The sequence below is a fragment of the Geotrypetes seraphini genome, chromosome 8 (genome assembly GCF_902459505.1).
Source record: "Geotrypetes seraphini chromosome 8, aGeoSer1.1, whole genome shotgun sequence".
NCBI lineage: Eukaryota > Metazoa > Chordata > Amphibia > Gymnophiona > Dermophiidae > Geotrypetes > Geotrypetes seraphini.
The window spans coordinates 14372910-14387102 of record NC_047091.1 but is presented as its reverse complement, the minus strand read 5'-3'; the positions used below and the strand labels follow the sequence as shown (position 1 = coordinate 14387102).

At 43.3% G+C, this 14193-nt stretch overlaps 1 protein-coding gene across 1 annotated transcript; it reads left to right on the top strand.

Moving 5' to 3' along the window:
- The first annotated feature begins 1129 nt into the window (after positions 1-1129).
- On the top strand, positions 1130-12839 carry LOC117364836 (schlafen-like protein 1). Its single transcript, XM_033954505.1, has 2 exons — positions 1130-1711; positions 12099-12839. Exons 1-2 carry the CDS (start codon positions 1130-1132, stop codon positions 12837-12839), a joined length of 1323 nt encoding a protein of 440 aa, XP_033810396.1.
- The last annotated feature ends 1354 nt before the right edge of the window (positions 12840-14193 follow it).

Genomic DNA, 14193 nt, shown 5'->3' with positions numbered 1-14193 from the left:
AGGTATAATTGGATTTTTAATCTTACCTTTATCCATTTAAATCACTTTTATTTCTATTGGTCTAATTTTTAGATTAATATTCTGGACTTTCAAATATGCTATAAAAGTATTTAAATGGTTTCAATTTTGAAAGTAAACTGAAGCTTATTCAGTTAGGGTCCAATATTCAAAGTGGTTTAGCTGGCTCCTGATTGATTAATAGATTGGTTGGGCTTAAGTGCTAATTTTCAGTGGCACTTAACAGGCTAAGTGCCACTGAAATTTCCGGTTAGCACCTAACTAGAGGTCTGCAAGGGAATGGGGATCGCGGGAATCCCACGGGTCCTGCAGGAATCCCTCCTAACCCACGGGACTCCCATGGGGACCCCCCCTCTGGCCCACGGGACTTCCACAGGGACACCCCTCTAGCCAATGGGACTCCCACGGGGATGGAAGGCTTTGGAAGCAGGGTTCGTCCATATAATATAATGGACACGTCAGCCTTGGTAAAAGAGGGGGTTTATAAGTTAATTCCCTGAACAGAAAACAAAAAAAGGATTCCACCAAAGAGATTCCACAAGGAAAACAGCAAAAGAAACTGTGGAATTGATGATCTTGTCAGAAGTAATTGTTGCTTTTTATGGGGACGGACGGGGATGGAGGTAATTCCATACGGGGATGGGTGGGGACAGAGAGGATCCTGACAGGGATGGGTGGAGACGGAGAGGATCCTGGCGGGGACGGGTAGGGATGGAGAGCATCCTGGCGGGGATGGGTGGGATTTCTGTCCCCGTGCAACTCTCTACACCTAACTCAAAGCTATGTTGGGGGGGCTTTCCAGAGGCGGAGCCAGCATTTGGCCACTTAAGGGTTAATATTCAGCCTTTGAGCAGCCAGGTTTAGTGCATAAACGGGACCACATAAAAGTCTGTCCTATTTTTAATGCACCAACCCATGGCCACTTAAGTGTTGAATATCGACTTAAAGCCTGCATAGGTCCCAGCTTTCAATATCTGGGAATAACTCTGTCAGCAGTGAGCAAAGGCTCACAGCGGCTGGCTGAATGTTGGACCCTTAATTTGTATGAGATAGCAGAGATGAAAATGTCTTCCTAAAATTTACCTTAGATTAGAACTCCTCAGCTCAACTCATGGCGGAACTCCCTGTAAAGCAGAAGACAAATTCAAGAAATTACATGCCAATATCAGCAGACACATCCACTACTGAGGAAATGTCCAAATCGGAGGAGTCATCCGTAAAAGCATCAGTGTCCATGTTGGAGGAGACATGTGCAAGTGCTGAGAAACTCCTGACTGCTAATACATCTACAGCAGAGTTGCCGCCTACAAGTGTGGATAGGTCTAAACCGGACAGGATATCTCCAACTAAGGAGATGCTTGAAATAGAGAACTTACCAAAGCAACTCCCTTTCTTATCTTTGTTTGTGGGCCATCTGAATACAGAATATTCCCAGGAGCGTTTGTGCAGCATGCTCCAGGAAATGCTAACTGGCGTTAACGTCATCCTTCAAAAGCAGAACATACAGATAGTGAAGAATGAGAGCTCTGCTTATGCACTGGTCCACCTGGACTCCGAAAGCATGTATCAGATGGCACTGAAACAGCTGCAGCAAACATCGGTCTTGAATCAGAGTCTGCTGGAGAAGTTAGTAATGAAAGGAGAAACATTGATTGTTGGGGAAACAAGTCAGAGGAAAACGTCATATAGACAGGTAGGCAAGAGGCTGCTCTGCTTAATGCATGCACTTGAAGTTGCAGACTCTGGATTTTGCATGAATAATTTGCAGAATCCTGACAAAGGGCTAGATTCACAAAGCTTACTGATCATGTACCAATCGGTTTGCGACCCCCCGATTCACTAACCGCGTGGCCGATCCAATTCCGATCCGTGCTTGCAAATGAGGGGAAACGGCAGGCAAAGCAGGAAGGGCGCGATTCGCTAAACCTTTTCAGGAACACCGACTGGGCTGGCCAATCAAAAAAGAAGTTACTGGTGAGTACCAGTCGCTCACGACCTTTCCTGCTCTCTGCCGACTTCTCCTGCCTTGCCGCCCTGGCTCGCCTCTTGCCGCCCTGCTCTCTGCCCCGACTCGCCGCCCTGCGCCCCGAATCTGTCTTGCCGCCCCGACTCTCCTGCCCTTCCCCCCGCATTGCAAGACCATGGTTTTAACCCGCGGGTTTAAAGCAGGTTAAAACCACGGGCTCGCAAATTATTAAAAAAGTTAAAAAAAAAAAAAAACAACAAAACAGCTCGCAGGTCTGTAAGCATGCACAGACCATCTACAGACGAAGAAGATGGTCTGCGCATACTTCAGGATTGCTCACTAGCGATCCATGTGGTCGATGGGAGGCGTTCCTCCGATCGCTTGCCATTTGCATGCTGACTCTTGGTGAATTCGTCAGCCTGCCGCGGGTCGGCTTTGGATCGGGCACGATCGGGCAGGTTAGTGAATCTAGCCCTAAGAGCAGTTACATGTGAAACTGTTACTTACTGCCAATTAGTGTTAACATCGATTAGAGCAAAATCGGTAGTTTTGCCAATTAGCATTTACATGCACAACTGACATTATTCTATAACTTGCATGCTTAAGTGTAAAACTGCTTTCAGGTTTATAGAGTTAGAGACTTAGGCCTGGATTCTGTAACTTGTGCCATTGTTGTTAGCCACCTTAAAATAGGCCGCCGATCACGTGTCAATCACACGATGGCACCGGGTACAGAATTGTGCCTCTGGCAAAGGCAGGCATGGTAAATGTAAGCCAGGGTTTTTACTGGCCAATATTTACGGTACCTACCTATGACGTGAATCACACCTACAGATTCACAGAGAGGTGCTTTAGGCCGCCTAATGCCACTTCCGGCCTAAAGGACCTACGAAGGCGCGATTCTGGCTCCAATTTTTTTAGGCGCTGGTAGGCATTTTCAAACTCAACTAAAAATGTTAGAACATGAGAATAGCCTTACTGGGTCAGCCCAATGGGTCCATCTAGCCCAGAATCCAGTATTCACGGAGGCCAATCCAAGTCACAAGTACCTGGCAAAAACCCAAATAGTAGCAGCATTCCATGCCACCAATCCAGGTCAAGCAGTGGCTTCCCCCATGTCTGTCTCAACAGCAAACTATGTACTTTTCCTCTAGGAAATTGTCCAAACCTTTTTTTAAAATTAGCTACATTAACCGCACTTACCACATTCCAGAGCTTAACTATTCTCTGAGTGAAAAAATATTTCCTCCTATTGGTTTCAGGATTTTGTATGCTTCAATCATATCTCCCCTCAGCTGTCTCTTTTCCAAGCTGTAGAACCCTAATTTCTTCAGTCTTTCCTCATACAAGAGGATTTCCATCCCCTTTATCATCTTGGTCACTCTTTGAACCTTTTCTAGTGCCACTATATATTTTTTGAGATAAGGAGACCAGAACTGAATGCAATACTCAAGTTGAGGTTGCACCATTGAGCGATACAGAGACATTATCACATTCTCTTATCTTATCTTATCCAATCTTATGACAATATCAGACAACTTCAAAACATTCAGAAAAGAAATCAAAACCCTGCTTTTCAAAAAATTCATCCAAATATCTTAACCCCTCCTCTTTTACCTCCAGAAGATTCACCTACCTTCAGATAACCTTCCCCCAAATTACCCACCTTAACACCTTCCAATTAAACAAATACCATAAATAGATTGTAACCTACCCTCTCTAACTGCATTCATATGTATTTTTCATACAGTTCTTCACTGTCAGTTTAATTTCCATCCTATAAGTTCACATAGAATTTTTCTTTTTTCAACCATCTTTATTTTCTCTTCTTTATTAATTTCCAGGTACTTTAGTTAGATTGTGAGCCTTCGGGACAGTAAGGGAATTTTTTAAGTACCTTCTTACTTCTCATTTATAATCTTAATGTATATTTTCTACAAACCGCTTAGAACCTAACGGATGTAGCGGTATATAAGAAATAAATTACATTACATTACATTACATTCTTAGTCCTGTTTACCATCCCTTTTCTAATAATTCCCAGCAATATTTGCTTTTTTGGCTGCCACTGCAGATTGAGCGGAAGGTTTCAGCGTATTGTCTATGATGACACCTAGATCTTTTTCTGGGTTGCTGACTCCCCAAGGTGGACTCTAGCATCCGGTAACTATGATTTGGATTATTCCTCCCAATGTGCATCACTTTGCATTTGTCCACATCAAATTTCATCTACCGTTTGGATGCTCAGTCTTCCGATTTCCTAAGATCTTCCTGCAGTTGATCACAGTCGCATGTATTTTAACAACTTTGAACAATTTAGTGTCATCTGCAAATTTAATCACCTCACTCGTAGTTCCAATTTCCAGATCATTTATAAATAAGGTAAATAGCACCGGTCCCAGCACTGATCCCTGCACCCATTTACCCTCCTCCATTGAGAAAAATAGCCATTTAACCCTACCTTCTCTTTTCGGTCTGATAACCAATTCTTAATCCACAATTGAACATTGCCTCCTAACCCATGACTCTTTAATTTTCTCCGGAGCCTCCCACGAGGAACTTTGTCAACAGCTTTCTGAAAATCTAGATACACTACTTCAACCAACTCACCTTTATCCACATGTTTATTCACACCTTCAAAGAAGTCAAGAAATTGGTATGGCAAAACCTCCCTCAGCTGAACCCATGCTGACTCTGTCTCATTAAATCATGTTTGTCTACATGTTCCACAATTTTATTTTTTATAAATGTTTCCACTATTTTGCCTGGCACTGAGGTCAAGCTTACCAGTCTGTAATTCCCTGGATCTCTCCTGGAGCCCTTTTTAAAAGGGATACTACAGACGATTTTGGCAACAGGTTACAGATCACTAATAGATCAGCAATTTCGTGTTTGAGTTCTTTCAGTACCCTGGGATAGAAAGATGATGATGACAGCAGAAAAGGGCTACAGCCCATCAAGTCTGCCCACTCTACTGACCCACCTCATTAAGCCTGAGTGCTAATGACCTAGTTCCTTAACTCGACCCTCGTAGGGATCCCACGTGAATGTCCCAGGTCCAGGTGATTTATTACTCTTTAACTTGTCAGTTTAGCTTATTACATCTCCAGGTTCACTGAGTTTTCTTTCAATTCCTCCGCCTCATCACCCTTAAAAACCATTTCCAAAAAAAGGGGGAATCATTTAGAGAATTTGAGCCTCATTGTCTATCTTGGATAGCATTTTAAATCTTCCTTTATTTTTGCCTTTGCAGTTCCCTGTCCAAACTTTTGTTTGAAAAATTTATAATTTTCAAGTTAATACAAAGCATAAACTTTGAAAGAAAAAACATATATAATACAATAAACCCAATTAACCAAAAAAGAAAAGGGGAACTCCATGTACAGCTATACGATGGGAGGGAGGGTACTCGGGAAAGGCAGCCAGGAAAAAGATCTGGGGGTATTGGTAGATAACACAATGAAGCCGGCGGCACAATGTGCAGCGGCCTCAAAAAAAGCGAACAGAATGTTGGGCATTATCAAAAAAGGTATCACTACCAGAACAAAAGAAGTTATCCTGCCACTGTATCGAGCAATGGTGCGCCCACATCTGGAATACTGCGTCCAATACTGGTCGCCATACCTCAAGAAGGACATGGCAATACTCGAAAGGGTCCAGAGGAGGGCAACGAGGATGATAAAGGGTATGGAGAACCTTTCATATGCCGAACGGTTAGACAGGCTGGGGCTCTTTACCCTGGAGAAGCGGAGACTGAGAGGGGACATGATAGAAACTTATAAAATCATGAAAGGCATAGAGAAGGTGGAGAGGGACAGATTCTTTAGACTAGCAGGGACAACTAAAACAAGAGGTCATTCAGAAAAACTGAGAGGAGACAGATTCATAACGAATGCAAGGAGGTTCTTCTTCACTCAGAGGGTGGTGGACACCTGGAATGCGCTTCCCGGAGAGGTAATAAGACAGAGTACAATTCTGGGGTTCAAAAAGGGACTGGATGACTTCCTGGAAGCGAAGGGGATAACAGGGTACAGATAGAGGTTTACCGTACAGGACATTGAGCGAATAGGGTATGGATATTTCAGTTTGGGAAGGGAACACTTTCAGGTCATGGACCTGGGGGGCCGCCGCGGGAGCGGACTGCCGGGCACGATGGACCCCTGGTCTGACCCGGCAGAGGCAACGCTTATGTTCTTATGTTCTTAAAAATATAATACATAACATAGGGCTCCTTTTACTAAGCTACAATAGCGGTTTTAGCGCATGCTTAGCGCACGCAGAATTACCATGCACGCTAGATGCTAACACCAGCATTGAGCTGCCATTAGTTCTAGCCACGTAGTGCTGGTTTAGCACGCACGGCAATTCTGCGCGCGCTGAAAACGCTATCGCAGCTTAGTAAAAGGAGCCAATAGTCCTCAAGCTGACTGGGGGCAAGTTACAAATCTTCCAGGGAGAGAAATACAAAAAAAAAAAGAAGAAAAACTTTCAACTAAAGAAATTGAGCAAAATCTTTCAAGTTTCTTCACTGGCTTGGTCCTTACACCATTTCCCCTCTAAGCTGCAAATGAATTAAATCCCCTTTCCCTCTATCAAGTTTTATCAAGTTTATTCAAATTATTTGATGAAACGCTTTTCAAATTACAAAGCGTTTTACAAAAATAAAAATGAGATTTTAAAGAAATCACTGATACATAATATTTATAACTAGACCAACAGGGGTAATTAAACTTGAGAAACAATAGGAATGGAGGGCAGAAATACAATTTTTCAAGAAAAGTACATAAAAGGAAAGTACATTGGGAGGGTAAGAGAAAGAAGAAAGTGGTTGTGAGAGATCGAAAGAGAAAAATACTGGTGAACTGGTTTCATGAATGAGAAAAATCATACGATGTTGTCTAAAAAGAAACAGAGCTGAACTGGAGCATAAAAGATATATCTAACATCCTGGTAGGAAATGAAACATTTACATGGAAATCTCAATTTCAATGAAGCACCCAAAGAAAGAACTTTATCTCGATAAACTAAAAATTCCTTTCTCCTAGCTTGGGTCCACTTAGAGACATCCGGGAGTGTTCCCTCTAAGCTGAGCAGGTGTCCTCCAGCTGCATTGCTACCACTAGGGGGTGGAATATTTTCAGTCGCTAAGGACAGGTATGTTCCCTGGAGTCCTGCAGAACTTGCCTGTCCCTCACAATTGAAAAATGTGACAGTAAAACAGCACCCTCTATTGGTGAGACTGTGGGTGGAGGACTCCTGCTCAGCTTAGAGGGAACAGTTAGATGTATATTCTTTCACCTAAGTAGGAAATTTGCTTCAGGTTATATAATACAACTTCAAAACCCTGGGCTCCTTTTATCAAGGTGCGCTAGCGGGGTTAGCGCGTCGGACATTTCATCACGCGCTAACCCCTGCGGCAAGCCAAAAAAACTAACGCTTCGTCAATGGAGGCGTTAGCGACTAGCGCGGCAGGCGGTTTAACGCGCGGTATTCCTCCGCGCTAAACCCCTAACGCACCTTGATAAAAGGAGCCCCGTATCTTTATCTTGGTGAAAGACAAAAGTAGCCAACAACGTGGCGTGTCCAGATGATTCAATATTTAATGATTCCAGTAAAGCTGTAACATCTTGGCCTTCTCCAGCTTCATTCTTATCTTTAAGAGTCCTTTCCAGAAAATATATTTTTTTTTTGTATTGGAGGAAAATTGGACTCCGGAACTTTCAATACGGTAGTCAGGAAATTCTTAAAAATTTTCCCTCGGAGGCATATATTTAGGAACAGGAAAGTTCAGGAATCTCAAATCTAAACTCCTGTTCTGATTTTCTAAGGGCTCCTTTTACAAAGCCGCGCTAGAGGTTTAACGCACGTAATAGCGCACACTACCGCCTCCTCTTGAGCAGGCGGTAGTTTTTCGGCCAGCGCGTGATGAAAAGTCACGCGTGTTAAACCCGCTAGCATGGCTTTGTAAAAGGAGCCCTAAGTTCTCAATTTTCCTTAAAAGAAAAGCTTTACTCATAGTCTGCTGTTTAATAACGGTTATTTCGTTTGTAGTTTTCTCAATTTCTCCAATCTTCTCATTTTGCTTCTGAGTTCCCTGTTCAAGTTGTGCAATTTTCGTTGGGACATTCAAAGACAATGTAATGAAGTTGGTACACCCCTTCACAACTTACTTTTGGGCAGACTAGATGGACCATTCGGGTCTTTATCTGCCGTCATCTACTATGTTATGTTACTATACCATTTGGAGGTTTTCAATAGCAGCCCAGAGAGAGTCTAGTGTAATCACTTAGGGCTTAGAAAGTGGCTTGAGATCGGGCATAAGAGACTGTTCTTGTTCGAGCTGTAGGAAGCCTCCCAGGCTCAGGTCTCCACTGAGCTCAACATTGGCAGATGAAGTTCAATGTGGAGAAATGCAAGGTAATGCATTTAGGCAATAAGAATAAGGAATACGAGTATACAATGTCAGGTGCAACTCTGGGGAGGAGTGAACAAGAAAAGGACCTGGGTGTACTGATAGATAGGACCCTGAAGCCGTCGGCACAATGCGCGGCAGCGGCAAAGAAGGCAAATAGAATGTTGGGCATGATAAAGAAAGGAATCTCGAGTAGATCGGAGAAAGTTATAATGCTGCTTTATAGGGCAATGGTCAGACCACACTTGGAATACTGCGTCCAACATTGGTCTCCCTACCTAAAGAAGGATATAAAACTGCTGGAGAGGGTGCAGAGACGAGGAACAAAACTGGTGAAGGGTATGGAGAAACTGGAATACGAGGACAGACTTATAACACTAGGATTGTTCTCCCTTGAGAAAAGGAGACTGCGTGGGGATATGATCGAGACCTTCAAAATACTGAAAGGAATCGACAAAATAGAGCAGAGAAGATTATTTACATTGTCCAATTTGACACGGACTAGAGGACATGTAATGAAGCTAAGGGGGGACAGGTTCAGGACTAATGTCAGAAAGTTCTGTTTCACTCAGAGAGTGGTTGACACCTGGAATGCCCTCCCAGAGGAGATTATGGCGGAATCGACCGTCCTAGGCTTCAAGAGCAAACTAGATGCATATCTCCTTAAGAGAGGCATATAAGGATATGGTGGACTATAAATTACGCCAGGTGTACACCTGGCAGGGCCTCCGCGTGTGCGGATCGCCGGACTTGATGGACCGAAGGTCTGATCCGGAGAAGGCAGTTCTTATGTTCTTATGTTACCACTTTCCCCCCGCTATGCTGCAATGTTTCTGCAAGCATTGAGATCGCTCTTTCCAGGTTTGCTGCTGAGAGCGAGAGTCTTCCATGCAGAGGTACGCCTTCGCTGCCTCTCTGGGAGCCGGGGGAGGCTAAGGTTCCAACGGGCTAAGCGAAATATCGCCCTCCAAGCTCTGCCCTCCCTGCAGCACAGCCGTGGATATGCCCAACGCCGTTGAAGGTAATACAAAAGATGTTATTGTAGTTTGACGCGGTACAGATGTACCAGAAAGGAGTGGAAGATTACTCCTCGGTCTCCCTCTTCTTTTAGGCATGAGGAAAATAAGAAGCAACAGATCACAAGTAAAATTGTACTGCAGAAGCTAGAGTTCTCGCTCACACGTCTTGCTCAGTCGCCATCTTGCCCCCCCCCAGACTTTTAATTAAAAATATTAACTAATATGTTTATAGCATATCCAATTCATGGTGTTCTCAGTGGATCACCAAAAAAAAAACGAAAACCAATCCACAATAAAATAGATGGAAACAAAATGATTCCAATCTTCCCCATTTTGAGTCAAGTGCCTATTCTTCCTGAGTGTATTCAGGCAGTGGTGTACCACAGGTGGGCAGAGGCCCATCCACTTTGGGTTCAGGCCTAGCCAATGGTGGCATACATCCTCAGTATAGCTAGTGAAGATCCACAAGCCCCACCAACTGAAGACACTGTCTGCCAGAATCCCTGAGTCTTGCCAACACTGGGGATGTTGGCGGCATGCTTCCATTAACACATACCCGCACCCTGCAAATGCTCAGTTCATATGCATGAACTGAGCATGCATGGGTGAGTACAGGCATTGAAGGAGGGAAGTACATCACCAACCTCCCCATGTTTACATGGTCTGAGGGGTGGGGGGTTTCCAGTGAAATAACTTTTCAACTGGGGAGGCTTAGGGATCCATGCTAGCCAATGCATTTTTAATACTGAGGGGGAGGGGGAATAAACAGACTATAAAGTCTGCTCAATCATATCTACTACTAAGTACGGTACTACAATCCCTTCTTCTTCCTCTGAGATCTTCTGTACTTGTGTGTATATATATATATATATATATACAAAAAAAATTTACCAAAATTAAAGCTTAAAAACTCAGGGGCTAATTCTCCAAATGGCATCCCGATCGTAGACGGTGGTAGACATCCTACCAGCATCTCACCAGCCAATCTGGATGCATGTTTTTGAAAAAAATCCATGCCACGAAAGACACCTACAATATAGGCATCTGGAGGCCTGTGGAGGCGACTAGGCATGCCTACCAATGCCCAAGGCCAGTATGGACATGGTTTCCACCAGAAGTGGCCTTGATGGTTTCATCTGCTTCTAATATTGTGTAGAAACTTTTAATCTTCTGTACTTGTCCCATGCTTTATTGAATTCATATACAGTTCTCATCTACACCACAGCAGAGTCCATTTTTCAGACAGTTTCTTCTCTTAGCAGGCAGTTCCAGACATCCATCTCCAAATTTAAATTTGTTATTACCGTAATAATTGCAGTCTCCAGAGCAGTGACATCACCATCTGCACAGCTTTGTACTAATTTTTTTTGTTTGTTTCATTAAGTTTTTATTGTTATTTGAAACTCATAGGACACAGCAAACTGAAACCAGTGTCCCAACTATTAACCAAGTACAACCAACTACCCATGCTGATTATTAAACCAGCAAAAGATCCTTTAGTCCAGTGGTCTTTGCAGGGCCACATTTTGGATTTATAGGTACTTGGAGGACATCAGAAAAAATAGTTAATGTCTTATTAAAGAAATTACAATTTTGTATAAGGTAAAACTCTTTATAGTTTATAAATCTTTCCTTTTAGCTAAGTCTTAATAATAATATTGTCATTTATAGCTAAAGAGACATATAATCAAGAAACTGTTTTATTTTACTTTTGTAATTATGATAAACATACTGAGGGCCTCAAAATAGTACCTGGCGGGCCGCGAGTTTGAGACCACTGCTTTAGACCCTCCACTGTGCCCATCACCCCCCAAATCCCTCCTCCCCTCTCCACCTCAGTAAACAGAGTCCATATCTTAAACTTCTAAAATCGTTTGAAGTCGAAGTCACCCTTCTCCATTGCTGGTAAATCTGGAGCGATTGGCCTAGCAACTGTTATATACACTGTTATGCAGGGGATCTTTGTGATTCTCTTGCTGGGGGTGCTACAGAGGCAGCAATCCTTAGGCTATCCTCTGCTATCATTCAAATTGACAGTCAGTAATCAAATTTAGGGACAATGATTGCAGGTTTCTGAAGAAGCTCTGTTGTGAAACTCTCATCAAAGGATTTCCACTGCAATAACTGGAGTAGAATGTGAAAAAGATGTAAAATAGGAGAACCCCCCCCCCTGCTTATCTGCACATGAAAGCTCATGCTACTACAGTATATATAAACTAATGGAGATTTGATTCAGACTAAGCTAAAAAAAAATTAAGAGAACAGGGGGAAGTTGCTTGGCCATAAATAAACAGCCCTCCACCTTCTCTCCCATAGTGCCCTCCAACAAAAAAAAAAAATTGGAAAAATATCTCAAAGCTTCAAATCAGAGGGCAGAGATTTTTAATGTAGTTATTTATACTTTGAGACCTTCCTTCAGATACAGAACTGGCTGAGTTTGTCCCTGTGCATCCCCTTCACCTTCCGTACCAGTAATGTATTAGAATGGATAGAATTTGAATGTAATTGTGTAAAAAAATTTTGTTCTTCCCCTCATTTTTAAAATGTTATAAGCTTTGAAGTTTTTGATATTGTGTACATAACAAAAATTTAATAAACTTGAAACTTACTGTGAAAATAATTAACATTTTTAAGTTATAGAAGTAGACTAAGTCATTTAACTAATTCTTATTTTGTATAAAAGGCAATTGAGCATGGAAATGTCCATGAATCGCCCAATGAAGAGCTCCCTCAAAAGAAGTCTAAAAAGAAGGTTCATGAATTCTTGAAGATGCAGCTGTTGTCTGATAACAGAACCAAAATGCCCATGGGCAACTGGTTAGACTGGTCTGCTGTTGTCATGCCTGGCACGCGATCAGATAGTGCCATTCACAAGTTAGAGGTCAAGGGCCAAAAGCAGCTATTTTATGGAGCAGTTATGGGTATTGAGACCAGGAATGTAGAATTCAAGCGTGGGGGAGGGGAATACCTAAGCTTGACTTTCAAACATCATATACGCAAATACACATGTGCCTTCTTGAACAGTGAGGGTGGGAGTATTTTTATTGGGGTAGACGACAGCGGTATCATCGTAGGCACACAGTGCACTCCTAAAGAAGAGGACCGTGTTCGTCTATTAGTGGACTCTGTGATAAAGGGATTCAAGCCTCCTGTATTCCCTGAAGCTTATTCATTAACCTTCCTCCCGGTGATCAAGGCTGGATTTGACAGCATGTTTCTCAAGGTCATCCAACTGACTGTGCATCCTCGCAAGCAGGCAAGGGAGCCAGTGCTATATGATACAGACCGGGGAGAAGTATATATTCGCAGAGATGGCAGTATCCAGGGGCCACTTTCAGGTAGTGCCATTCAGGAGTGGTGCAGGCAGGTAACTCTAATTCAATGCTTGTTTTTTTTTTTCATTCTATATGAGCAAGCAACATAAAAGCCCTGCTCAGCAATGCAGGTCTAAATATCTAAGCAAATGTGGTTGGTCTAAATGCCTAATAAAATACAAAGCAGCATGCACACACTAGTCTCAAGTGATTTAATGAAAGATTAGGTTCTTACCTTTGCCAATCTTCTTTCTTGTAAATCCACACTCTATTCTTGGACTATTGGGTTATTTTCCCATACTCGCCAGAGCTTGTAGGAAGCCTCATAACACAGAGTCTTGAGCTCCTCCCCTTAGAACTGGCTTCCCAGGAAATCAGTTGGTGACAAAGCATCCAGGAACATCTGTAGAGGACAAAGGCAAAAGAGAGGAGTACGGGGACACTCCCCAACAAATAAGTCAAATCTGCTCAGAACAAGAAAGTGAGAACAATCATAAACAATTGAAACAGATCATTAAATGTTAGGAACCTGAACAACAAAACAAATAGTGCTATATAAAGACACAGCCTGTACATATAGAAGGGGGCTACAGAGGAACCCCCTCCCCAAAAGAAAGTTCTAAATGCATTTGCATGGGATACTTAGAAAGGTCAGGAAATTTAAATCCAGTTTACCAGTACTTTCAAAGGCAGACAATCGGCGAATCAGCATATTATAGGGTGGATTCCAGAAATAGAGTGTGGATTTACAAGAAAGATTAGCAAAGGTAAGAATCTAATCTTTCGTTCTTGTACAAGCCCACTCGAATCCTGTATTATTGGGATATAACAGAGCAGTCCTGTAGAAACAGAGTGGGACTGATGAGTCTGCTGCTACAATGGAAAAGGGAAAGCAGCATTAGAGAATGACATGGGGAAAAAATCTGTCCCCGTCACTGCCCCATCACTGGACCACCGTCCCCTTCACCACCCTGTCCCCACTGTCCCCTTCACCCCCCTCGTCCCCGCCATCCCCTTCACCACCTTGTCCCCGTCCTCGCAGCATCCACCCTTCCCTCTCGCCACCTCACTGCCCTTCGGCACCCCTCAAGCAGTTTTTGCATCTCCTTCCCTCCCCCTTACCTTTGCATCGCGTTTTAAGGTTTGAGTAGCTTGTTGAAAGCCGCCGGAGTGTTTGTGCAGTTGCGTTTGTGTGTGGGCGGAAGCTTCTCCTCTGACTCTCTCTTCCCCATTTCCCAGCGTCTTCTCCCTACTCTCTCTTCCCCATTTCCTAGCGTCTTCTCCCTACTCTCTCTTCACCATTTCCCAGCGTCTTCTCCCCACTCGCTCTTCCCCATTTCCCAGCATCTTCTCCCTACTTTCTCTTTCCCACTTCCCAGCGTCTTCTCCCCACTCTCTCTTCCCCATTTCCCAGCATCTTCTCCCTACTCTCTCTTCCCTGTTTCCCAGCGTCTTCTCCCCACT